This window comes from Gobio gobio (genome assembly GCF_949357685.1).
Source record: "Gobio gobio genome assembly, chromosome: 2".
NCBI lineage: Eukaryota > Metazoa > Chordata > Actinopteri > Cypriniformes > Gobionidae > Gobio > Gobio gobio.
In genome coordinates, this window is record NC_137098.1 from 65,786,215 (window position 1) to 65,798,899 (window position 12,685).

Sequence of the window (12,685 nt, forward strand, 5' to 3'; positions counted from 1 at the left end):
CGGCACGGGCTTCCCTGGGGGATTCGCTATTGGATTGTAGGCCTCACCTGGCCTCCTCTAAGGGCATGTTCCGGTTTCGCAGTCACTAGATGAGTCTAGTCACTGTGAAAAAGCTATCTCTAGCGCACCTATTGTCAGGTGGTAGGCCTAACTAAGCCTCCCTGGAGGAACGCCCAACGACTAAACAGGTGGTAGGCCTCACTAGGCCTCCCTGACGGAGCAAGTCCCTGTTCTCCCAGCTACCTCGAGGGCTAGCTCGACTGCGGTCAGGTGGTAGGCCTGCTAGGCCTCCCTGAGGGCGAGCTCCGCGGTTTGGACACGCGAGCAGTTGGCACAGGTTACCAGGTGGAGGCCCCTTCTGGACTCACTGGGGGACGAGTTCCCTAGGAGGGAACACATAACTTTACGCTGACAGCTGGTGGTCACCTGCTATCAGGCGCCGGTTTTCGGCCGGTAGCACCTGAAGGCGGTGTTCATACCCTAGCATGACGAGACAACGCTGTTACTATGCGGTCCCTAAAGGAAGGGACTCTCATAGATCGCCTACAGCATGGTTACCTACCAGGCAGGCTTGGGAGCTCCTCTCAAATGAGAGTCTTCTGTGAGCTTATAGCTGCTTGGCACTGATCCATCGGTTGTAGGCCCCTCGAGGCCTCCCAGCTAGAATCAGCCTGTAGGCCTGTTCGGCCTCCTGAGCACGTTTTAAAATAAGTGCTTGGTAGATCCTAGGATCGAGCGGCTAAAACTCCCCTCGCTAGCAAGGGTTAGAAAGCACTTTGCTGAGCGCTGCTCTCCAGGATAACCCGTCTCTGAGGTCCGGCTGGTGGAGGACACTGCCTTTTTGCAGTACCCTAGCAGGATGTCTCTCCGGAGGCAAGTACAAGAGGCTCTGTACTTAAACAGACAGGGATTGACCGAACTGACGTGTCCCACATAGAGGTCGCAAGGTCAGGCCTCCCTGGTGGCATTCGGTGAATTCTTCCCGAATAGTGACTGGCATGGGTTCCCTCGGGTCCCCTTGCCACGTTCCCTTAAAGGAACCCCTTCTGTCGAATGGGCTGGTTCCAGGCCTTCGAGGGGCAAGGGTAGGACTTCATATGGTATGCGAAGGTTCCTTCTCAGGTTTATAGCTTGGGCTTTGACCGTAGGGAGCGCTGTCACTGACAGCCTAATGTGACCAGAAGGGGAGTGGTTCAGGCATTTCAGTTGAATTTGCTTGTCCTGACAGTTGTCACTGCCAGTGGGCATGCACTCCTTTCGGCATGGCGGCGTTGGTATATCGTTCCCCGTAGCGTCAGCTGACGCAGCGCGAGTTCCCTTTCGAAAGGGAACGTCTCTGGTTACATATGTAACCTATGTTCCCTGAGAACAGGGAACGAGACGCTGCGTCGCTTTGCCATGCCTCAAGGCTTGCCTGCCAAACAGTCCCTTCAGACGTTTAGATACTGTCATGTTGGCAAGGCGCCCTTATATACTTCCTGGTTGCACCTTGATGACATCATAGGCTGTCGCCGGTCAATAGGATTGAGGTTTTGTGATTGTGATTTCAGGCACCTGTCACGCTGGAGGCGTTCCCCGTAGCGTCAGCTGACACAGCGTCTCGTTCCCTGTTCTCAGGGAACATAGGTTACATATGTAAAAAGGAGACGTTTCCCAGTATTACAACTTGAGAGGGCATTCAATTCCAATTTTTAACTAGGAAACTCGTATTTACGATTATTTCAATAGTACATAAAGGCAGATAAAGGCTTCATATAGGGTTAAGAAGTTTTTTATATTTGCTTGTAGGGAAGGAAATTGTATTAAAATAATAGCCAATGAGAGGCAGGTTTCCTTGGAAGGGAAGATAAGCCAGAAGTTGTAATTGTGCAACAACATTGGCATATAGTGTGGGAGTCTCCCTCTTTAAAAGGGAGAGTGCTGGCCTGTGTTAGACTACAGCAGACGCTCACTAGACACGTTCACTGGCATTGCTCAGCACAAAACTGTCTCAGAATGAAGAAGTTCACCGCAGCAGCCTTCATGTTTCTGATCTGCACAACTGAACTGCTGTCCACAACAGCACAAATCCAAAGAGGTAAGCAGAGTTACATTCATACGTGTTTTAAAACAAATCGTTTGCAGATATTTCATGCTTCATCTTACCCCAACTTTCTCTCTCTGTGTCCCTGCAGTTACGTTGCGCTGCAAGTGCCCTAAAACTCATTCAAAACCACAGATTCCTATTGAAAATATCCTCTCGTTGAAGGTGTTTGCCCCTGGACCACGATGCAACAAGGAGGAGATCATGTGAGTGTGAAACTTACCAAAGCAACAAATGCAGGCACATGATGCACACCACCAGTCAAAACGCTCTTTATTCTTGCTTCTTCAAATAAGATGCCACCATCTGTTTCCACACACTGCATCCTGGGATGCTTTTAAACATCATTTCAGGAGTTCACATGCATGTGTGGTGGACACTCATCGATGCTTTTCTTTCACTAATGTGAATGATTTAAGCAGAAGCCTTCATATTAAAAGGTCTTTACGATCACGAGAGTGTTCAAACGTTTGGCTGGTAGTGTGTGAAAATGAAAAACTGATGATGATACATGGATGTTTTGTCTGAATTTACTCGCTTTCATCCAGTGGAGATGTTTAGCAGAATGCCGGAGCTGCTCTTCTTTTAATTGTTCCTTTGTATGAAAAGTCATACATATGATGACAGGATGTCTGTTTTTTTGGGGGGGTGAGGTTCTGATGCTTATGATTCCATACAGTGTGTGTAAAAATAATAATAATGAATCAAATGTAATTTTATAGATTATAAATAATCATACATTTGTTTCTTACAGTGCGACACTGAAGAAAGGACAGACGTGTCTCAATCCTAATGCTGCCTGGGTGATTTCCCTCAAAGAGTAAGTTCACTCTTGTCACTCTTGTTATTATTAAATCGTGTAAATGAATCATTTTAATTTCTACTTTTAAACTCGGACACTGCAGAACATTCATCCTTCAGATTGTAATGCACTGTTTCTCTTCATGTTTGCAGAATTTACAATAGGACCGACACAAGGAGCAACTGAAGAGCAACTACAAAATGTTAAATTTCATTTTATCATCTCTTGGTGATGAATGAAGTGTTAAATGTGAAAACGTGCTTTTGTTTTATAAAATGTGAAGTGATGTTTTATTTATTGTAACTTTGTCCTACTTGCGATAATAAACATGTTTTAATTGTCACAGTGGATATTTTGTGCCTTTTTGTCCTCTCGTAAACATCAAACATTAGGTTACTGTACATTAAAACAGAGCTATTCACCATTGTGTCATTCCAAAACAGAAATATGAGAAATGTTTGCATGCCGTTACAATGAACAGGGACTGAAACTTTCAAAAGCATAATAAATCTGTCATAAAAATGGGCCATACATCTTCTGAAGCCATACAAGTTATTCAAAGTCAAAGTACCTTTATTGTCCCACAAGGGGAAATTGGATTTGCAGCAAATGCTCCACATAAACCACATAAATATACAACAACACTCACCAACAAAGACCAACCAGCAGAGAAGGAATTCACAATAACGCCCAATGTACATAATGTGCAAATAAATAAATGAATAAAATACAGAACATGCAACTTGTGCAAGTTATTATAAAGTGCTAAGTGCCATTAAAGGGGTGGTAAAACACATTCTTTTGAAGGCTTGACTGTGTTTGTGGGGTGCACTGTAACATGTGTTCATGCTTCGTTTTAAAAAAAATTGCCTTATTTTTCATATATTTGACCTTTATTCTACACTGCTCTGTCCCTCCTTGTAAAACGGTCTGATGCTTTCCGGGTTGTATGAAGCCAGTCCCTCAAAAATACGCGATGGGCTCAGATTGGTTAGCTGGCCCAGTGTGTTGTGATTCGCTAACCGCCTAGTGCACGTATGTCGGAAACGTCACGCCCCTTACCTTTATCGGAGGCTGTGCTTTGGTCAGTGTTAGATAAAAGTGTTAGAAACAACGGCGTCAATAAAACCATACCAATCTGAGCCCGAATCAGACCCAGAACATTTGAGTGAAGATGATCGAGCAGAACCTGTTCAGTCCTCAAGAGTAAAGACTGCGGATCTATAATGATCGCTACTGAATGGCACTTTAACTTTTGTATTTTTAGAACGATTATAGCCAAATATCTGTCACAAGAACTAACCCAAAACAAACACTAAGCACTGGCTTAAACTAGTAAGTTAGCCAAATCACACACAGAACCATGTTTAGCATGCCTGAAGATAAACAATACATAAAAGCTCTAATCAAAGAATCATTTACACTAATGCCAGGTTCGCTGTTGAGATTTTAACGTTAGTGTTTGTAACGATAGGTGTTCGTCGGATAACGTTAAGTATGAATGAGCATTTAACAGACTGGTTTGCAGAACAGCGTTGTCATCTGTTTACTTCCTTGCTACAACGTATAATTAACCTATTACAGGAAAACACATCGATGAAAAATAAATCAGACTTACAGGTTGTGGCCCGTGAACAGCTTCTGTTTGTAAATCCAGCTTTCAGGACAAGCCGTGGTGCATATCCTGTATTGAACTCGCGAAGTTTGTGGAAGTTTGTGTTGTCCTCCGTGAAATGTGCAGCGCGCGCGTCATGCATCCACGCACCGGCAGTGTTTTTTTCACGCAGCTGACGTTGTGCAAATCTGGCATTGAAATCGCGAAGACGGTGGATGTTTTCCTCTGTTAGATGTGCTTAGATGTTAGATCTCCTCTGCAGGGAGCCCTGCGCGCGCCTGATTCCCCGCTGACTCAAACACACGTGCATATAACATGCTGTATGTTAAACGCTCTGCAACGCACCCCCGTCCCTATGAAGGCTGAACAGAGCAAGTACCCCAGACCTGCAATCCGGATGAATATAACAGCGTTTCCTCGGCATCGCGGCAACAACACTCCAGCCTACTAACCACAACAGCGCCGCGATACAAAATGGCCTCACCCCCCCTTATTTAATATTCTCGGAGGAGGGGTTTATGTAAATATTGAGCCTGGTGATGTCAGCAAGCCCTGGAGGAATGTGTGTAGTCGCCTACTGGCCGTTTGCTGTAGTTCTTAGAAACTGATTTCTTTAAAAGCAAATATCTCCCTTTGCTTTAAACTTTGAACGTTGTAACTTTGCAGATGTTGTTTATGCTCAAGCAGCAACATTACACGCTAGCTAAAGTTAGAATAGTGAAATCGTGGTTTACCACCCCTTTAAGGTGCCTCACAGCTGACAGAATAAAAGATATTTGCATCCTCTTTGTTCTGCATCTAGGAACTCGATAGCGCTGCTCAGAGGGCAAAAGCTCAAACTCCGTTCTTAGGGGATGATCCTGTGAATGAGCTATGACTCTAACTTTCCTCTGGACCTGTTTTATGTATAACTCCCCAGGTTGAGCCTGACTTCTCCTGGAAATCTTGCTCGCCACTTTGACCAGACTACCAAGTCTGTTTTTATTTGTCAGGGAGAGAATTATTGAATCTCATAACATCTGCTCTCATTCACACGTTCCTGCACTCTTAAAAATAAAGGTTCAAATGGGTTTTCACAGCGGTGCCATACACGCTAAAAAAAAATTGAGTACAAAATTTTACCTTTTAAGGTGCAAGTGGCCGTCACTGGGGTGGTTCCCTTAAGAGTACGTTTTTGTACCCAGACTATTTCAATGAGTCATCAATGATTTTGCTACTTTTGCATTGTTGCAATAGTTTTCTTGATGAAAGAGCAAGATAACTCAACTGATGCTTAACTGTAGTTTTACAGATGTAACAAGCCAATCACATGAAAATATCATCTGAATGTACTAAAAAGGTTTTTCGGTAACACTTTAGAATAATGGTCATTAGTTAACATTAGTTACCTACATTAGTTAACATGAACTAATAATGAACTGCACTTATAAAGCATTTATTTATCTTTGTTAATGTTAATTTCAACATTTACTAATGCTTTGTTAAAATCTTGTTAACATTAGTTAATGCAGTGTGAACTAACATGAACAAACCATGAACAGCTGGATTTATATGAACTAACGTTAACAAAGATGAACAAATACAGTAATAAATGTATTGCTCATGGTTAGTTCATGTTAGTTAATACATTAACTATTGTTAACTAATGACCATTATTCTAAAGTGTTACCGGGTTTTCCAAGCATGTCTGTTTGGATCAGTATTAATTTTAGAATTGAATTCATTTGCATCGTTCAGTATTGTTTATATTTGTATGTATGTTTGGACCTGGTGGAACGTAAGCTTATAAAATAGTCACAATAACTTCACCCAAAAATGACAAATTCTGTCATCAGTTAACCCTCAATCTTCATCCAAACCTGTATGAGTTTCTTTCGTCTGTTGATCACAGACGATATTTTGAAGAAACGGTTGATGGGCCCATTGACTTCCACAGTACTTTTTCCCAAACTATGGAGGTCTATGTTTAAATGTATGAAACCTACATATTCTTTTTTTCTAATAACATCAAAACAACATCAATATTACTTTGAAATGTTGGTCTATGAACTTTTGCTCTACAAACACATTCATTAATTTTATTTTAATTTCAGAATTATTGTGTGTATATAGCACGAACATATTCCTAAACAAAACGCTGCAGACGGAAATGACAAATGTGTGTATGAGCATAGAAAAGAGGCTAAATGTATTTTACAGGAGTCATTTGAGACAAATCTAGATAAATCTACATCATTTCATGTGTAAAGCCACAGTTCACTTTCAGGTCAAAACGGATCCGGATGCAAAAGGTGCAATAATTTAGTTAGATTGTCAAAAAGTCTAAAAAAAAATGTTTATTGTGACAGTCTTAACACACTTTCCAAGATTTCATCTTCAATCTTAAAACTATGGATTTTTTTAAAAATGGGTCAAAATAGACTCAAATGCAATAAGAGAGTTGGGAACTCGAGTACCAAGTGATCAGAGTTTCCCAGTAATATGACTTGAGAGGGCATTCAATTCCAATTTTCAACTAGGAAACTCATATTTACGATTATTTCAATAGTACATAAAGGCAGATAAAGGCTTCATATAGGGTTAAGAAGTTTTTTATATTTGCTTGTAGGGAAGGAAATTGTATTAAAATAATAGCCAATGAGAGGCAGGTTTCCTTGGAAGGGAAGAGAAGCCAGAAGTTGTAATTGTGCAACAACATTGGCATATAGTGTGGGAGTCTCCCTCTTTAAAAGGGAGAGTGCTGGCCTGTGTTAGACTACAGCAGACGCTCACTAGACACGTTCACTGGCATTGCTCAGCACAAAACTGTCTCAGAATGAAGAAGTTCACCGCAGCAGCCTTCATGTTTCTGATCTGCACAACTGAACTGCTGTCCACAACAGCACAAATCCAAAGAGGTAAGCAGAGTTACATTCATACGTGTTTTAAAACAAATTGTTTGCAGATATTTCATGCTACATCTTACCCCAACTTTCTCTCTCTGTGTCCCTGCAGCTACGTTGCGCTGCAAGTGCCCTAAAACTCATTCAAAACCACAGATTCCTATTAAAAATATCCTCTCGTTGAAGGTGTTTGCCCCTGGACCGCAATGCAACAAGGAGGAGATCATGTGAGTGTGAAACTAACCAAAGCAACAAATGCAGGCACATGATGCACACCACCAGTCAAAACGCTCTTTATTCTTGCTTCTTCAAATAAGATGCCACCATCTGTTTCCACACACTGCATCCTGGGATGCTTTTAAACATCATTTCAGGAGTTCACATGCATGTGTGGTGGACACTCATCGATGCTTTTCTTTCACTAATGTGAATGATTTAAGCAGAAGCCTTCATATTAAAAGGTCTTTACGATCACGAGAGTGTTCAAACATTTGGCTGGTAGTGTGTGAAAATGAAAAACTGATGATGATACATGGATGTTTTGTCTGAATTTACTCGCTTTCATCCAGTGGAGATGTTTAGCAGAATGCCTGAGCTGCTCTTCTTTTAATTGTTCCTTTGTATGAAAAGTCATACATATGATGACAGGATATCTGTTTTTTTTTTTGGGGGGGGGGGGTGAGGTTCTGATGCGTATGATTCCATACAGTGTGTGTAAAAATAGTAATAATGAATCAAATGTCATTTTATAGATTATAAATAATCATACATTTGTTTCTTACAGTGCGACACTGAAGAAAGGACAGACGTGTCTCGATCCTAATACTGCCTGGGTGATTTCCCTCAAAGAGTAAGTTCACTCTTGTCACTCTTGTTATTATTAAATCGTGTAAATGAATCATTTTAATTACTACTTTTAAACTCGGACACTGCAGAACATTCATCCTTCAGATTGTAATGCACTGTTTCTCTTCATGTTTGCAGAATTTACAATAGGAACGACACAAGGAGCAACTGAAGAGCAACTACAGAATGTTTTATTTCATTTTATCATCTCTTGGTGATGAATGAAGTGTTAAATGTGGAAACGTGCTTTTGTTTTATAAAATGTGAAGTGATGTTTTATTTACTGTAACTTTGTCTGATTTTATAGTTTTTTATTATATTTATTTGCATTGTCTTGTGGCCCTACTTGCGATAATAAACATGTTTTAATTGTCACAATGGATATTTTGTGCCTTTTTGTCCTCTCGCAAACATCAAACATTAGGTTACTGTACATTAAAACAGAGCTATTCACCATTGTGTCATTCCAAACCTGAAATATGAGAAATGTTTGCATGCCGTTACAATGAACAGGGACTGAAACTTTCAAAAGCATAATAAATCTGTCATAAAAATGGGCCATACATCTTCTGAAGCCATACAAGTTATTCAAAGTCAAAGTCAAAGTACCTTTATTGTCCCACAAGGGGAAATTGGATTTGCAGCAAATGCTCCACATAAACCACATAAATATACAACAACACTCACCAACAAAGACCAACCAGCAGAGAAGGAATTCACAATAACGCCCAATGTACATAATGTGCAAATAAATAAATGAATAAAATACAGAACATGCAACTTGTGCAAGTTATTATAAAGTGCTAAGTGCCATTAAGGTGCCTCACAGCTGACAGAATAAAAGATATTTGCATCCTCTTTGTTCTGCATCTAGGAACTCGATAGCGCTGCTCAGAGGGCAAAAGCTCAAACTCCGTTCTTAGGGGATGATCCTGTGAATGAGCTATGACTCTAACTTTCCTCTGGACCTGTTTTATGTATAACTCCCCAGGTTGAGCCTGACTTCTCCTGGAAATCTTGCTCGCCACTTTGACCAGACTACCAAGTCTGTTTTTATTTGTCAGGGAGAGAATTATTGAATCTCATAACATCTGCTCTCATTCACACGTTCCTGCACTCTTAAAAATAAAGGTTCAAATGGGTTTTCACAACGGGACCATACACGCTAAAAAAAATTGAGTACAAAATTTTACCTTTTAAGGTGCAAGTGGCCATCACTGGGGTGGTTCCCTTAAGAGTACGTTTTTGTACCCACACTATTTCAATGAGTCATCAATGATTTCGCTACTTTTGCATTGTTGCAATAGTTTTCTTGATGAAAGAGCAAGATAACTCAACTGATGCTTAACTGTAGTTCTCTTACGAGAGGTTCTCTCGTATTGCGTAAGTTCCTTACGCATCGGAAAGTATTCTTTCTTCGAGATTTCTGAAAAACCCAAAATTATCCTTAATTTTGTAACATTGTCAACGCAGTGCGGCAGCCTGGCAGACCATAGCAGGCTATTCCAGCGTGCTATTGGCTGCTCTGCTGGCAACTGCAGCAGCCTATCGGTGAGCCCGCGTAACGTGGCGACCAATGAGGGCGCTTCGTGCCCACCTGGCTTCATTTGCCTACAGGTGGGGCGTGGCCACGTGTATATAAGCAGGGCTCACAGGCTGCATATTCGATTTTCTTTCTTCAGCGAAGCCCTTCGCATCGCTGGATCTGGAACCCGCCGCCGTGATCGTGCAGACGAGCAAGCAGAGGACAGCACCTGAGGAAGCCGGCAGCATCGCGCCACCTTCAGCCATCCGTGCCTGCTCTGCTATCCGGCAGCCCATATCCTTTTACGCTAGTGTTGTCGCCGCTGCGTCACACTTTCTCAAAAAAGAGCCGAGCGTTTGATACAAAATGCCTCGTTCCACCTGCGGCTCGTGTCACGCGCAGCTCAGTTCCGGGGACCGCCATGTGATCTGCGCTCTCTGCCTGGGCCGTGATCACGCCGCCGCCGCACTTCTCGCCGGCGGATGCCCGGAGTGCGAGGAACTGACGATGTCGACCCTGCGGGCTCGACTCGTTCTGTTCGATGATGACATCCCTCCAGTCCCTGCTAAGCCGCGCAGAAAGAAGCGCCGCTCGCAGCGGACTCCGGAGTTCGCCGAGAGAAGCTCGCCGGAACCCTTCCCGCCGGCTTCACTCTCGCCTTCCCCGCCCCCACCCCAGGCCGCCATTTCTGTTGCCGCCTCCGGGGATGAGGCGGATGCGGGCGCGGAACACGCCGACAGCTGCTCCATCATGGCTTCCGACAGCGAGGACTGGTCTTCCGCGACCTCTTCAGTCCGGGGCTCCGGACGCTCTTGAGCGGGTGAGGACGCCGAACTTTTGCGCCTTCTCACCCGGGCTGTCGAGCAGCTAGGCCTCGAATGGGCCCCGCCCAAGGTGGCAGCGCCGAATCGACTTGACGGATGCTTCCTAAACAGTCGCCGCCGCGCGCCCACCTCCAGGGCTGCACCCTTTCTGCCAGAGCTTCACGAGGAGCTCGCAAAGTCCTGGAACGCGCCATTCTCCGCGAGGGTCTCGTCTCAGGCTTCTTCGACGCTCTCACAAGTTGACGGCGCGGCTGAGAAAGGCTACAACGCTATCCCTCCGGTGGAAGAGGCGGTCGCAGCGCACCTTTGCCCGCCTTCCGGTTGGCGCTCAAAGGCTGCCCTCCCGTCTAAGGCCTGCAGAGTGACGTCATCGCTGATCGGCCGCGCTTTCGCTCCCTCCGGTCAAGCTGCGTCTGCTCTGCACTCTATGGCCGTGCTGCAAATCCTCCAAGCTAATCTCCTCCACGACCTGGACGAGAAAAGCTGTGACGCTGAGTTGATCACGGATTTGCGAAGCGCGACGGATCTCTCCCTTCGCGCCACCAAGACCGCAGCACAGGCCCTCGGACGCTCTATGGCCTCCCTCACGGTAGCTGAGCGCCACCTCTGGCTCACGCTCGCGGACATGCGAGAAACAGAGCGCGCGGCCTTCCTAAACGCCCCGCTCTCTCCGTCTGGGCTTTTCGGACCAGCGGTCAAGGGGATCGTCGACCGTTTCTCTGAAGTGCAGAAAACGACGCAGGCCATGAACCTTTTCCTGCCTCGATGCCCCGGCGCTAGCAATAGCTCCGTTGCTCGCCGTCCTCGCGACCAGCCAGCACCGAGCTCCGCGCAGCGCCCAGCGCGGCCCCCTTCGTCTCAGCGAAGACCGAGCGGCCGCCCTAGATCGCGCTCTTCCAGCCGTGGTAAGCCGCCTCCACCTCGGGGCCCCCGGCCTAGGATCGCGCTGAAGTCCGAGCCTCCAAAGTCCTCCTAGCCAGAGGCAAGAAACGACGGTTAAGTCCCGCCGCGGCCGGACCACCGTCAAAACTCTCTTTCCTGTCAGCCCCCACCACTGTGGCTGCTGCAGATGGATTTCACGCAGCCAACGAGCCGGCAAAAATGCCTTCTCGCCTGTCAATAACCGCCGTTTATACGGCGAACCAGAGAAATCACAAAAGTTGCATTATTTCTGGTTGCACGGCTCACGCCGTATGTGTTTCAAATGCAGTAAATGTGCCCACTTTTCTGTGTTCACCCCTGCACACAAGCACTATAAACCCCGTGTCCCCCACTTACATAAAGCGGCCACCGGCCGCTCGAGTGCTAGAGTTAGGTCACGTGTCCGCTTGTTTGCGTCCACGACTAACCACCACACGCGCTGTCACACAGCCACTCTTAACCGGTCATGTTCCACGCGTAAGAGTTGTGCCCGCTCAAACGCGCTCACACATTTTCGCGAACATTATGCCTCAGGCGCCACGCGCCGCACCACACACCATTTGTTCTCCGCCCAGGGTGGCCGGAGCGATGAGTGTAGGGCCACACACAAGCCACTCCCCGCTCGAAGCGGCAGAGATGCAGTGTGTAGGGCGGCCAGCCATCGCGAGCAATCGGCTGGCCCACAGCACAGAGAGCGCGCGCACTGCGCCCGCCCCTCCTATACAGGCCGTCAAACCCGCGAAGCGCGGCGTTTCGAGCCCGGAGGCCGTTCTATCCCGCGTGGCACATGCGAGAGCGTGGGAAGCCATTCCAGGTGTATCAGAATGGGTGCTGAAAACAGTGAAGCACGGCTACACTCTGCAGTTCGCTCGCCGCCCTCCGCGCTTCTGTGCGCGTACAGAGACGAGAGTGAGCGAGGAAGTAGCACATCTACTTCGAGCAGAAATAGCCACGCTGCTGTGCAAAGGGGCTATAGAACCGGTTCCCCATTCTATGAGCGAGTCAGGCTTTTACAGCCGGTATTTTCTCGTGCCAAAAAGGGATGGGTCGCTCAGACCGATTCTGGATCTGAGGCGTCTGAACAAAGCTCTTATGAGAAGATCGTTCAAGATGCTCACGACCAAGCAGATCCACGCGCATATTCGCCCGAGAGACTGGCTAATCTCCCTAGATTTGAAAGATGCATA

General features: G+C 45.6%; 1 protein-coding gene across 3 annotated transcripts; it reads left to right on the forward strand.

Moving 5' to 3' along the window:
• Window positions 1–1,943: 1,943 nt before the first annotated feature.
• LOC307142382 (permeability factor 2-like) lies at window positions 1,944–8,604 on the forward strand. 3 transcript variants are annotated; one of them, XM_079843161.1, is made up of 4 exons: window positions 1,944–2,077; window positions 2,175–2,289; window positions 2,838–2,903; window positions 8,367–8,573. In XM_079843161.1, the coding sequence occupies exons 1-4, from the start codon at window positions 1,996–1,998 to the stop codon at window positions 8,398–8,400; spliced, it is 297 nt and encodes a 98-aa protein (XP_079699287.1). In that variant the 5' UTR covers window positions 1,944–1,995; the 3' UTR covers window positions 8,401–8,573. The 3 variants fall into 3 exon arrangements, with proteins under 3 accessions (XP_079699287.1, XP_079699285.1, XP_079699286.1); XM_079843159.1 differs by lacking the exon at window positions 8,367–8,573 and adding an exon at window positions 3,038–3,227; XM_079843160.1 differs by lacking the exons at window positions 1,944–2,077; window positions 2,175–2,289; window positions 2,838–2,903 and adding exons at window positions 7,260–7,397; window positions 7,495–7,609; window positions 8,167–8,232 and having other exon boundaries at window positions 8,367–8,604.
• Window positions 8,605–12,685: the final 4,081 nt, after the last annotated feature.

Excerpts from the sequence above, each read along its gene's own strand:
- LOC307142382 (XM_079843161.1), top strand. The coding sequence starts at position 1,996 with ATGAAGAAGTTCACCGCAGCAGCCTTCATGTTTCTGATCTGCACAACT. Across the intron at positions 2,290-2,837 it reads TGCAACAAGGAGGAGATCAT|TGCGACACTGAAGAAAGGAC; the intron begins GTGAGTGTGAAA and ends TGTTTCTTACAG. Across the intron at positions 2,904-8,366 it reads TGGGTGATTTCCCTCAAAGA|AATTTACAATAGGAACGACA; the intron begins GTAAGTTCACTC and ends TCATGTTTGCAG.